Source organism: Exophiala bonariae (genome assembly GCF_035927105.1).
Source record: "Exophiala bonariae strain CCFEE 5792 chromosome Unknown scaffold_18, whole genome shotgun sequence".
NCBI classification, from domain to species: domain Eukaryota; kingdom Fungi; phylum Ascomycota; class Eurotiomycetes; order Chaetothyriales; family Herpotrichiellaceae; genus Exophiala; species Exophiala bonariae.
In genome coordinates, this window is record NW_027042493.1 from 705,188 (window position 1) to 717,681 (window position 12,494).

Below are 12,494 nucleotides of genomic sequence, written 5' to 3' on the forward strand. Positions count from 1 at the left end.
GAGGTCCATTGTTCTGGCTCTGCTTGGGATGGGATGTAATTCGGTATTGCCTCTTTTTCTGCCTCTGAAGGCTTTTTAGTCTTTGATGTAGCTTAGTACTTGAGCTTTGTGAATTCAGCTTGGATATACACAGTCTTGTGATCTTCCATGTAGATCGAGGTTGGAGGCATTGTGCCGCCATTGTTCAATGCGTCTTTTGCCAGCTAGCCAATTGATTGCCGGGCTCTACGCAGGAATTGGGGTTATTACAGGCCCAATTCCGGTGGAAGACACCAAGGTATTGTCAAAGATGGTCTGAACTAATGATCGTGCGGTGTTGATTGAGAAACAATGCAGGTGTTCGAGGTCCAGGTCGTCCTGTAGCAGTCACGCCTTCCCGTACAGGAGGAGGCTTTCTTTTCGTGTCCAATACGCGATCACTCAGTCAGATGAAGGCAGCGCCGCCGAGACTTGTTGCGATGAATCGCCCTCAAGACCATGCTGGCGAGTAGATTCACAAGTATGTACAGCGCTCTTTCCAGCCGCTTTGATGATGGACAATGCATTTTCCTGTATTTTGAATCCGTTCCCCTGACGAAAACACACAATCTCCCTGTTTGATACTCAGTCAGGGCAGTTGCATCGACTGCTTCTCCTTGTCGTTCATCCCTTGTCTGATACTGAATGTTCAGAAGAGTCCTGCTCTTTCAATTCTCCACGCACTCTCCTGACAAGCTGTTGAAGGTCTTTGAGCCCAGACAATCCAAGCGGGCCGGTCACTTGCGGACAATACATCTCTTACCACAATGCGAGCCATGCAGCAACCAGACAGCGAAGATATCAAGGACAGAGTTCTCAGAACTCTCAACTCTATCGTTCATAGCTTAGGTTCCCTCCGCGCACTCATCTCATCTCTTCCACAGACAGAAGGCGATAAGTTCCAAGCCGTGCTCACTGAAACACTTTCCACCTGTCCCTTTGCTCCACATACCCCAAGTATGTCTCGTGCGACATCCGATGATCAACTGAAATTCTTGTTGAGCTGTGTCCGTTATTCCAACAATGGCAAGGTAAGGGCTATCCACCGCCAGTGTTTTTCGAAGTGAGATCAACTGACCCTTCTTAGGTGGACTTTGTAGAGGTTGCGAAGGAATGTGGTATTGTCAGCAAAGGAGCAGCGTGAGTTTTCCCAACCATGGCATGGCAAGAACCACTGCGTCATCCTGGATACTAATCAATAGCAGTGCCAAACGATATGAACGTCTTCTCAGAGCCAACGGCATTCATCCCAATGGTGGACCCACCGAATCTCCAGCCCGAAAACCAACAAATACGCCTGTCAACAAGAAGTCAAATGAAGTGCAAGAGAAACCAAATGCGAGCAGGAAGCGGAAGGCTGATGTTTTTGAACAACTACCTCCCAGCAAATCAACAACCAAGAATTCCAGCCAAACAGGATCTGTCACCATGCCCAAGACTGATGCATCGAGTGGATCGACTGCCAGCTCAGCAGGATACAAAACCCATGTGTCTCGATATGAACCCTCCGCTTTATACATGCCATCACCCCCTCCATTGCCACACCTTCCACCAAGACAAATGCCCGCTCAAATGTATCACAACCCTAGCGGCATGATGTCTTATCACACATACCAAGGACTCGGTGGAATGGCACCCAGTCACTTCTCTACCGCAACACCATCATCAATGTCACCTATGCTTTCAAGCACAAGAGGTAACGCAGGTCTCAGCACAGGACAATTCACCGGTGGAGGTAGTGGATTGCAGGAGTACCTCAGCAGCGACATGTTCTATCACGCATCCATGCCTCATGAAGTCCAACTCAACCCATCTCTTCTCAACGACTTGGGCCCATCACCTCTAAGAATCCCACCCCGACCAGCATCGGTAGTTCAAGGCTCTGGGCCCGATAGTGATTCATTATCTTTAGACACCAAGAGTGAAAGCCAAAGCCATACTGGCAGCATTCTCATTGTCGATTGAGTGTATTTGGCTGAAGGACGTTCGCTCTGCATTTTCAGAACTATCGAAAGCTCGATGTCAACGCTGAAGATCTGTAGCATTACCTGATAAGAGACACAGTCTCTAGCATTCTACCAAGGCACCTTGTCTACCTGCCGTTAATCCTCGAGAAGCCTTCTTGATGGACACTGGGGCGCATACGAATTACAAATATCTTCTTTCAGGACAGGCATGTATGAGTACAGGAGACGGGACTGATCATAGAGCATCAAACAAGCATTCTCAAGCACAGATCGAGGCGACTGCTTGACTACCATCCTTTGTTCAAGGCAAGGGATGAGACAAGACAAGGAGAATTGGTCCATAGACTTGGGATAATCATGTTCGATATAGAAAATCAAGTTACTGCAATCCAGCCAGAAAGCACTGCATGAGACTTTCTATTCCCATTCCGCGTACTACTTGATAACGAAGCACTCGCGAGTGCTTACTTCGCGGCCACCACCACCAGACGGCGCAAGAACAAATTGCAAGACCGTCCATCCGCTCACCTCTAATACCATAACCAGACGGTGAAACCAGTCCCTGCGCGATGAGGCACTTGGCGTCGAATTCGCTGTGAGTCGTCGAGAACCTTGGCTCTGCTCTTTTCCTTTGATACTGCTTCGCAGACATCCAACCACCCATACGCTTCCGCTTTCTTCTCCCACCACCTTTACCTTCTCACATGTCTCTTCATCTCTCCAGATCTCTCCAGGTGAATTGTCCTTGTTCTTCTCATTGTTCTCAATCTCCTCAGGGCCCTCTTGATACCTTGAGGTTTGAGAATTGTGCAAACCCCTCTGCTCGTTGCAGACAGCCCTGTTGACGTGGTCACGAACCATCAACATACACAACAACGAGCTCTACTCAAAGGTACCAATCTCTTGCCCTCTTCTCTGCTATTGATCTTCCTATTCTCCCTACCTCTCTACCTTGACCTGCTTCAGTACCCTCATCTTGTGGGTGCATTGGATCTGTCCCTAAACTTGCCATCTCACCAACTCACCCTTCTCAACAACTCGACGGACCCCTACCGCGTTCTGCCCACTATGACCGCTTGCACATGCGTCACAATTCAGTGTTATTCACTGTTTTGGACATTCACCCCTCCACTAGTGGATCACACTTGTTGTATACCCTTCTATGAATCACGTGTCAAGATCCATTTCTCTTCTTCCTCCACCTTGCTAACAGGCCTCTGACACAGGAAACCGATCTCCTTCAGTGGTTCAAAGAACAACAGGGCGGTGAATACTTGGGCAGATTTTCCCCAGGATGGTTGGCTCCAATGCCCGTCCGGGTACTCGAGACCTGGTTCGGTGGAATGGTGAGTTGGCACCAAACCTCGATTTTCAAGATCAGTACTAACAACAACAGAGGAGTTGGACAAAGGCCTGCTTCTGACAATCCAGTACGCATGCGGAGAAGCCGGCATCAAGCTACCATGTAAGATCCTACCGGCCCGACCTACAACGAGACCAAATCACTGATCGATTCGCAACCAGGGGCACGAATTGCAGAGGTTATGGGTCCCAAGTTCTCCGAAGGCTCTATTACACAACATCTTGCGAAGATCCGTAAAAAGATGGCAGAGCATGGTATCCCTGTACCACCTGCTCTCAAGCGAGGCTACGTGGCCAAAGCCCCTTCAAAGATCTATGGTGCAGCTGGCAGTCCCTCCAATCTAACTGTCCCCCCTGTGACTCCGCTGTATGCAGACACACCCAAGGTTGGACCCCAGGTGCCTAATTTTTACGGCACCCCTATGACTCCCGCAGGCGGCGGCGATGATTATGATCAAGGCACCCCTTCACGAGCTCCTACGGCTAAAGCGACAATCAAGGCTCGTGCTCGGGCCAGAGCTGCGGCTAAGCCGGGTAAGGGCAAAGGCAAGGGTGTTGCTGGTCAAGTGGCGATGTCTGACGAAGATGAAGACGATGGCCCCATGCCAGAGCTCTATGACAGCGATGAAGAGTTCAAGGTCCCCCGGAAGAAGCTCAAGCTGACTACTAGGAAGCCTCAAGCAAACAAGCCAGACAACACACTGAGCCAGGTCAAGGTTGAGAAGAACGGAAGCCCCACAGTCTTCAACACCATGGCTGGTATTCCTGCTCACCCTTCTCCAGGTGGAAGTGCCGACATCGTACCTATCATCGAGCCTGTCACTCCCAGACAGACCCGTGGTGTCAAGCGTGACTACTCAATGATGGGAGACACTGATGAATCTGACAACAATGCTTCTGATGAGGGAGAGACTGTTTGTGTTGGTGATGGCGAGGAGGATGAGGATGAGGATGATGGCGGAGATGGTGATCAACTAGGAGCTGCCATTGCCAACCCTCCTGAAACAATTACACGAACCAGTGGTCTGCTTCCTGTGGACGGAATGTTTCCCGACGTGTCTTCAGTGGCACAACAAGACTTTCATCTCCCCTTTGAATTCGATTACAATGACCCCTTGGTAAGTTGCGCTTCATTTGAGGTGATACATCCACTAACAATGCTTCTAGTTGAACAATCTGGGCTACAATGCTGCTCTACATGCTACTCAAAACGCTCCTCTCAATTTCAATGCGAGTACGCTTCCGACAAGCATGGGCGGACCCAGCCTGACTTATAACTCGTTTCAACAAAATATGGCCAATGGTATGATGGGTGGGATGACTCCCAGCATGTTTCCTCTTCACAACATTCAGTCTCAGCCTCAACCCATGTATGGCGGCTTGCTTCCTTCTGCAAGCTTCCAGAGCAATATTCCCCAGGCTTCATATGGCAATTTCAATCATTCGGCAAGTTTTCCAAACTTCGTACCTCAATCAGTCACATATCCTGGAACACCCGCAATTGGTACGATGGGACCTCCTCCTATTCCTTTTCCTGCCTCAGGTTCATCTGCTACAGATATGTCCGGCATGACTGTGGGAACCAATTCACGCCAGACTTCGATTGCGAGTGCACCTCTCGGTCCCATTGATTCAGAGATGACACCACTATCCAGTGACGAGTTTAAGCAGATGGAGCAGGTTGCAGGTGAAGAGCGGGAGAAAGAACGTGCTTGGGCACACCATCAAGCTGGCGGAGAGTTCGACACCTATCTGCAAGGTGGAAGCGAGCATGATTAGGCAAGACTTGGAAGGAGGCCTCGACAATCGAGCTGAGAAATTCAAACACTGAGTGTTGGCTCTCTGCTGATTTGGGTTGGGTATTTCACGAGATGACTTTGGATCTTGGTACCTGCTATTGGAACACGCGTGGTGTAGTCCGGGCGGAGTTTCAGGCGTAAGAAGAGAAACAGATGTCTCACTGGCAGGTTTTGTCAATATCAGTTCATTTCACACTCCTCTGCTCTGCAAAGGGGATATGTTATGCTTCGGGGTCCTGGGATAGACGAGGCTGTCGTTGATTCAAAGGGGCAGGCCGAGTCGGAGCCGAATGCCAAGGCTGAATCGGGCGCTAACCGGAAAGAGGCGGCTGGTGCTGCATCCCAGGCTTCGATCAGATTCTCCAAATTTTTTACTCAAGTTCCCCGGTCTTCGTCTTTACCCTGCCATTCAAAACATTTGACACCCTGCTTCCTCCCATCTCTACATCACTCGTCTCTCTTTCAACCACCCCCTCCCATTAATTATCATCTTTCTCTAGTGGTCTACTGTCCTCCGCCATCATGCAGCGTGCTCTGTCTTCCGCCCTGCGGTCACCACTTTCCTCATCTTCCCCATACTCGAGATCCGCAGGCAAGAGTTTACAACAACTCCGCTTTGCCCATAAAGAGCTCCGGTTCGGAGTCGAAGGTCGAGCTCAATTGCTAAAAGGTGTTGACACACTGGCCAAGGCCGTCGCCACTACTCTCGGTCCCAAAGGTCGAAATGTCCTTATCGAGTCGAGCTATGGCTCTCCTAAAATCACAAAAGGTTCGTCTCGTTCGATCGGCTTCATTTCTTCAATGACTAATATGACAACGCGTAGATGGTGTAACCGTCGCCAAAGCCGTCGTTCTCCAGGATAAATTTGAGAACCTCGGTGCTCGCCTCATCCAGGATGTCGCTTCCAAGACCAACGAAGTCGCGGGTGATGGTACCACTACTGCCACCGTCCTTGCCTCGTCCATCTTTTCCGAGACCGTCAAGAATGTCGCCGCTGGATGCAACCCTATGGATCTGAGAAGAGGTACTCAAGCCGCTGTTGAGGCTGTTGTCGACTATCTCCAGAAGAACAAGAAAGACATCACCACCAGCGCCGAGATTGCTCAGGTCGCGACAATCTCCGCCAACGGTGATACCCACGTCGGTAACCTCATCTCCAATGCCATGGAGAAGGTCGGCAAAGAGGGTGTCATTACTGTCAAGGAAGGAAAGACTATTGAAGACGAGCTTGAGATCACCGAAGGCATGCGCTTCGATCGAGGCTTTACCTCCCCTTACTTCATTACCGACACAAAATCACAAAAGATCGAGTTTGAGAAGCCTTTGATCCTTCTGTCGGAGAAGAAAATCTCCGCTGTTCAAGACATCATTCCTGCTCTCGAAGCCTCCACACAATTACGACGACCTCTTGTCATCATCGCCGAGGACATTGATGGTGAGGCTCTTGCCGTATGTATCCTGAACAAGCTCCGAGGCCAGCTTCAAGTTGCCGCAGTCAAGGCTCCAGGCTTTGGCGACAACCGCAAGAGCATTCTCGGCGATATCGGAATCCTGACCAACGCCACTGTCTTCACAGATGAGCTTGAAATCAAGCTTGAAAAGGCTACCGCCGACATGCTGGGTTCCACTGGCAGCATTACCATCACCAAGGAAGACACCATCATTCTCAACGGTGAAGGCAGCAAAGACGCTATTGCTCAACGCTGCGAACAAATCCGAGGCGTGATGGCTGATCCCTCTACTTCTGAGTACGAGAAGGAGAAGCTCCAGGAGCGTCTTGCCAAACTTTCTGGCGGTGTTGCTGTCATTAAGGTCGGTGGTGCCTCAGAAGTTGAGGTTGGTGAGAAGAAGGACCGTGTTGTGGATGCCCTAAACGCAACCCGCGCTGCCGTTGAAGAGGGTATCTTGCCTGGTGGTGGCACAGCCTTGATCAAGGCTTCTGCGAACGCTTTGAACGATCTCAAGCCTGCCAACTTCGATCAGCAACTAGGTGTCAGCATCATCAAAAGTGCTATCACCCGACCAGCACGCAAGATCGTCGAGAATGCAGGTCTCGAGGGTAGCGTTATTGTTGGCAAGCTTACCGACGAATTCGGCTCAGACTTCAACAAGGGTTTCGACTCCGCCACTGGCGAATACGTTGACATGCTCGCCAGAGGTATCGTTGACCCCTTGAAGGTTGTCCGCACTGCCCTTGTTGATGCTTCCGGAGTTGCATCGCTTCTCGGAACGACCGAAGTTGCCATCGTTGAGGCCCCTGAAGAGAAACCTGCTGGCCCACCAATGGGCGGCATGGGCGGTATGGGTGGAATGGGTGGCATGGGCGGCTTCTAAGTTCCGAAATGAACTTTTGAACGACCATGCTCCTAGTCGATAACTCATTTGCCTTTGCTATCATCTCCTGCGTTTCAGCGAATTTCCATCAAACCATACCCCCTTGGGCAACAGATAATCGATCAGACATCCGCTGCTAGAACTCGACACATCACCTAATCTGCAACACACCCCTCTACTGGACATCCGAGGCGTCTTTCTACCTCTGACCCCGACCGGGGATCGAGTTGCTTATTTTCTCTCCTGTATATTCTTGCTGTTACAACTTTACTCCACTCATCTTCTACAATCGTGTTGTTTTTATCATCTTCGTCCAAAAAAGCGAGTATCCGACTCATAACATGTATACAGAGGACATGCAGGCTTGGGGGAGAGATCTTTTTGGGTGTGTGTCGTGACGAGCATGTGGAGTGCAAAGGGTGCCATGAAACATAAGAGGATATCTGTGTTTTTACGACACACGCTCAAAGTCACGTAATGTGGGGTGTTGCAAATGGAAAGTGAGAATGTAACGATGTCTACCAGGGGAAATGGGAAGTGTGTATATGTATGTATTGTACAATAACTGAGTGGGTGAGTCATGGATGGAGTGCTTCGTGGTGCCTCGTGGTAATAGGAGACGAATGCCATACCAGCAAGCACCGTGTACTATACCACTACCAGTATTGAATGCTATAGATCCCCAAAAAATTCCAAAACCAGACTACTCAAGCCTAAGCTATCCAGTCTTGTATTGGAGATCTATCCTCGGATTCGATTTCATGCCTTCCAACGTTATCGTTTTCCAACGCGTTCACTCACCCACCCAAGGCTGTCCGTGGCTCTTCCGGACGGCGGGCCGAAACGAGAAAGTTTCGTTCCTCCTCCTCCTCCTCCACCACATCGGCTGCTGAGGTCATTGACATTGCGATATGGCAATGTAATCAACGGCTTCAAGGACCGGACACGGAAGAAGACAGATAAGATCATCGCCAGGAGGAGTTCGTATGGCAAACGTGAGTGTGTGTGAACGACTCGCTCGGTGGATCCGAGAGGCTGGGGTCAAAGATGCGAATCCTTCTGGTGTTTTATATTCGTGATCTGGGAGGTCTGATCGCACTGCATCGCAACAATTGAAGATGTGTGCTGAGGTACTGGTTGAGTGCTAGTGAGGTCTAGGTGTCGGTCTCGTTCATTTGACTCAGGTTTTTATGGAGGTCTAGTACCCTGGTATCTAGTATAAATATGTATGTTTGTAGAATGGTAATGGTAAGGTCATGTCGCCTCTGGCACCTGAAGACTGTGATTTCAAAAGAGTGTGATGATATTTAACGGTGATGTGGTGAATGAATGGGACCGCCTTATTCGTGAGGCGGGAGTTGCTATATTTCCACGTCCAGCGCCGCTCGGAAGGCCAAGACAGAGGGCTCGATAGGATGGGCCGGCGTCGCGTCTCGGGTGATCATCTGCATGTTCGTGCCAGACGTCCCTACCCAAGGTACCTACCTACCTAATCTAAGCCCACGCACCAACCAAGCTCATAGCGAAGGCGCCGAAGAAGACGAGCAATGAGGCGAACACGCGGTTCTTTCCGCGCAATTCATTCCAGCTGTTGTCGCTGAGGAAATCCTCGGAGAGCAGCTCCACCAGGGAGGCGAAAGTCAACAGGCCCGCTGAGATGGCGTTCATGGTGCCGACGACGAGGAGGCCCGTCTCTGAGTCGGGACTGTACAGCGAGTGTGTGGCGAGCCCGATGGCTTGGCCGATGGGGGTCCTGGAGATGTGGTTAGTTTCCTATGCTTTTGATGAACGGTGAGGAGGTTTGTGCGTACGTGCATCCGTATGCGAGCGCCATGAGCCATGGCTGCCATGTTCCTTGCGGCCAGTCGATGCTGGCAATCCGAGATCCTAGAGCGAGGCCTTCGAATGTTTCTGGTTGAGAAACAGATCAGTATTTGTTGACGTGGCTAACGACCGCCTTAAGGCCATTCTAAAGCTGATTGCTAGGCAGATGCTTACGGTGGAATGCAATTGCAATAAGGAGAATCACGAATTCGCTACCGATGGAGACACTCAGAGCCATGCCAATAAAGATGCTGTGGAATAAGATGCCGACTTCGAGAAGAACACATTGAAGCCTAGCCTTGCGCAATTTTTGTGCTGTCGTCAGGTCGTTTGGTGACATTTTACTCATGGCATCTTTAGTTGCGTTCGACGATTGTCGCTCTTTGGTTGTATTTGTGATGGGATCCGCATCGCCTTGGTCATTGACCCTGGTAAGACTTCTGCCAATACTTGATGTTCTACCGACCAGCAATCCCATGTCTCGTAGCGGGCCTGTTGGATCTCTTGGTGTAGCTTGCGTTTGAGAGAAATCTGCCTCGTCTGCAACCTGAATCTGGCCACCACCTGAGTTGATTTCAGACTTTGGGGGGAATTTTCGACATGGGTGAAATATCATCTCCACTAGAATGACCAAGAAAATGCCAGCTAAAGCAATAGCACCTGGCATAGCAGGATAATCGGTTGTCCAGAACCCAGATAGGCATGGGTTTCCAAGAGAGATGAATGCTGTAGGAAGAAGGTGAACAAATGCTGTCGCGATCAGCACTCCAGTACCGAAATGCCGAACAATGAAGAAAAATCTTCGGGGAAGTCGAAAACCTGGAAAGCGAGCTGCCAAAAGAGCAAAAGAGCATGCCATTGTCGAGACGAAAAGGATAATAAATACCGCACCCACATGCAGAGGTGTGTTGTACAGGTCATTGTTCGTACTATTAACACCACACGTCGACCTTTTGCGCAATGCTTCAGTAAAATTATTGCGGGACTCTTTGCCTGTGGCAAGGTTCAATGGATTAGTCTGAGCTGACAGAGAGCACGCTACCGGGAGAGGCGTACCAAGTTGTCCAAAAATCAAGCTGTAATTGCTACCAAATGTGGAGAGAAAGAACGAGGTAATGGCTACAGAAAATCCCCATCTAAGCCAGCTCCAAAGAGAAGAAGGAGCGGGTGAGGGATTTCCCGGGGGGGTGAGAAGACGATTGCTGCCATCACCACTGGCAATCATCTTCATGAGCGAAGCATTCTCTTTATAAAGAACATATAGTCAGTATTGGGATCGTCCTTAAGAAACCCCCCTTCCATAAATGGTACAAATGGCACAAAGCGGTGACCATAAGAAAAAGAGATAGTGATGGTCGCACTCACCAGAAAGCCTCGCCCAAGTCCAATCTGAAACAACAGAATCCGGGGGCCTGTCAAAGAGAGCTGTCTCAAAAGCTGGAGCAAGGTCATGGAGTCCTTCGTCAATCCCCTGTTTATGCTCTCGCGAGTTGGCTATCCCATTGAGGTCCTGGCATGTCGTCAAGTCGGCTGCCAGGAAAGGCGGGTTCTGATTCCATGTTGGATGTTCGAATTCAACATCATCAGTTCTAGACGGGCAATTCATGATCGAAAGGCCACTCAGGGGGAAGATGAAAAGCTCTGATCCTCGGTATTTCAGACGTATGGCAACGATGTCGACGTATATAATAATGTACGAAAGAGTGACCGTTTCGATCACGAATCCAACAATAGGTAGACGAAGGATCTGTTCTTGAGTCTTTCCATCATCGGGAAGAGTCTTACTTCATAAGAGGGGAAGAGATCGGAACAAGCTCTTGGCTGATCCGTCCGCAGCATCGGCGCCAAGATGCCGCTGGTGTCATCCCCCAGTGCTTGGACCCGATTTGTGGTCATGGACGAGCAATCGTCGGGTGGAAGATCTAGACTTACAGGAGATGTGAGCTTCCGAGTCTTCAGTGGCTTACTCTGTTGCAGCAAGAAAGGAGTCCATGACAGCTGTGTGCCCTTGCAAGTCATACCGTAGTGATCAACTCCTGGGCTCAGAGAGCAAAAGAGGCGGGAACTCTGCGTACTCATGATGCTGATCTTGGGCGTTTCAATGACAAGCCACTTTAATCCTGTTGGACTCCTTGCTCAACAGCATCTTTCGACCACAGGTTGAAGACCTACCAGTATCATGATGCACGTAAGCGAATGTTCTCCGGCGATGGTCGATTAATTCGAGATTAACGGACTCGTCTCACATTCTCTCCCGTTTGGTAGGTTAGACTCATACCGACCTGAAGACTGAAGTAGTGAGTTGATATGTTGTTAGTTACACTTCACTACTGCAGCGCTTCCTGCTTGCCTTGTCCCTCCTGCGCAATTTGAGCGCAGGGAGGAACGGGGCATCAACAACACTTGAATAGAGGAGAATCTCATTTCGGCAAGCAGAAGTTGCTGCTTTGAGTCAACTCTGTGACGGCAAGCTAAGATTATGGGAAGCGGCGTCACCCGGGCTTGGCACCAAGGCATCCCCGGCCGGGGCATTAAAATCTGCATTTCTATCGAGCCAGCGGCCCAGCGAAGCTCTCCTCGTATTCGACACGGATACTTCCGTGATGATGAGTACGCTCTCCATAAAGATCTTGTATCAAAATACTTCAATGCTTTAACTCGTCCCTAGCGCGATGGTGAGATCCTCCACAAGCAACTGCAAAACCAGTAAGTGGAGCTCATACCCCTGTCTCGAATCAGATGAATGCAATTTCTGGAATTATTAGCCCTGTTCCCCGAGGGCATCCGTCGAATTGACATTAAATTGACCAATGCGTTCTCATGTCGCTTTGCGAGACCGGGCCAATCCAGCTTCAACTCCCCGGTGCTAGTGACTGATACTACTTCGTATGGCCCTTGCTCGGCTCCATAGTTGAAGCCAAGGCAGCGTGCTTACGAAGTATTTCGGAGTGAAGAAGATACGATGTGAATCGGTATCCTAATCCTAACATCAGGCACAGAAGTATTCTTGAGAAGACTCGAGTCCTGTGGAATAATTCAGCAAACAATGTTATCCTGCTGGTACCTTCAACCGACAGCAAAATTCACTCAACGCTCGCTATGATTCGATGATGATCAACCGTGCAGGCCCAATCTGCGAAAGGTGTCGTTGTTTGATGTGGAGATGTCTACTTCGTAGAAGCAAAATTC

The 12,494-nt window shown here is 49.9% G+C and overlaps 4 protein-coding genes across 4 annotated transcripts; 3 read left to right on the forward strand and 1 right to left on the reverse strand.

The window, feature by feature from the left end:
- Nucleotides 1-785: 785 nt before the first annotated feature.
- LTR84_004189 (uncharacterized protein) lies at nt 786-1,983 on the forward strand (the record flags this gene model as incomplete). Its single annotated transcript, XM_064847767.1, has 3 exons — nt 786-1,049; nt 1,106-1,158; nt 1,224-1,983. 3 exons carry the CDS (start codon nt 786-788, stop codon nt 1,981-1,983), a joined length of 1,077 nt encoding a protein of 358 aa, XP_064704879.1.
- Nucleotides 1,984-3,279: 1,296 nt separating this feature from the next.
- LTR84_004190 (uncharacterized protein) lies at nt 3,280-5,126 on the forward strand (the record flags this gene model as incomplete). Its single annotated transcript, XM_064847768.1, has 4 exons — nt 3,280-3,331; nt 3,382-3,450; nt 3,510-4,465; nt 4,515-5,126. 4 exons carry the CDS (start codon nt 3,280-3,282, stop codon nt 5,124-5,126), a joined length of 1,689 nt encoding a protein of 562 aa, XP_064704880.1.
- Nucleotides 5,127-5,668: 542 nt separating this feature from the next.
- Nucleotides 5,669-7,481, forward strand: HSP60 (chaperonin; the record flags this gene model as incomplete). The annotated part of the gene is made up of 2 exons (XM_064847769.1): nt 5,669-5,915; nt 5,971-7,481. 2 exons carry the CDS (start codon nt 5,669-5,671, stop codon nt 7,479-7,481), a joined length of 1,758 nt encoding a protein of 585 aa, XP_064704881.1.
- A 1,494-nt stretch (nt 7,482-8,975) lies between these two features.
- Nucleotides 8,976-9,972, reverse strand: LTR84_004192 (uncharacterized protein; the record flags this gene model as incomplete). The annotated part of the gene is made up of 3 exons (XM_064847770.1): nt 8,976-9,234; nt 9,293-9,392; nt 9,480-9,972. The coding sequence occupies 3 exons, from the start codon at nt 9,970-9,972 to the stop codon at nt 8,976-8,978; spliced, it is 852 nt and encodes a 283-aa protein (XP_064704882.1).
- Nucleotides 9,973-12,494: the final 2,522 nt, after the last annotated feature.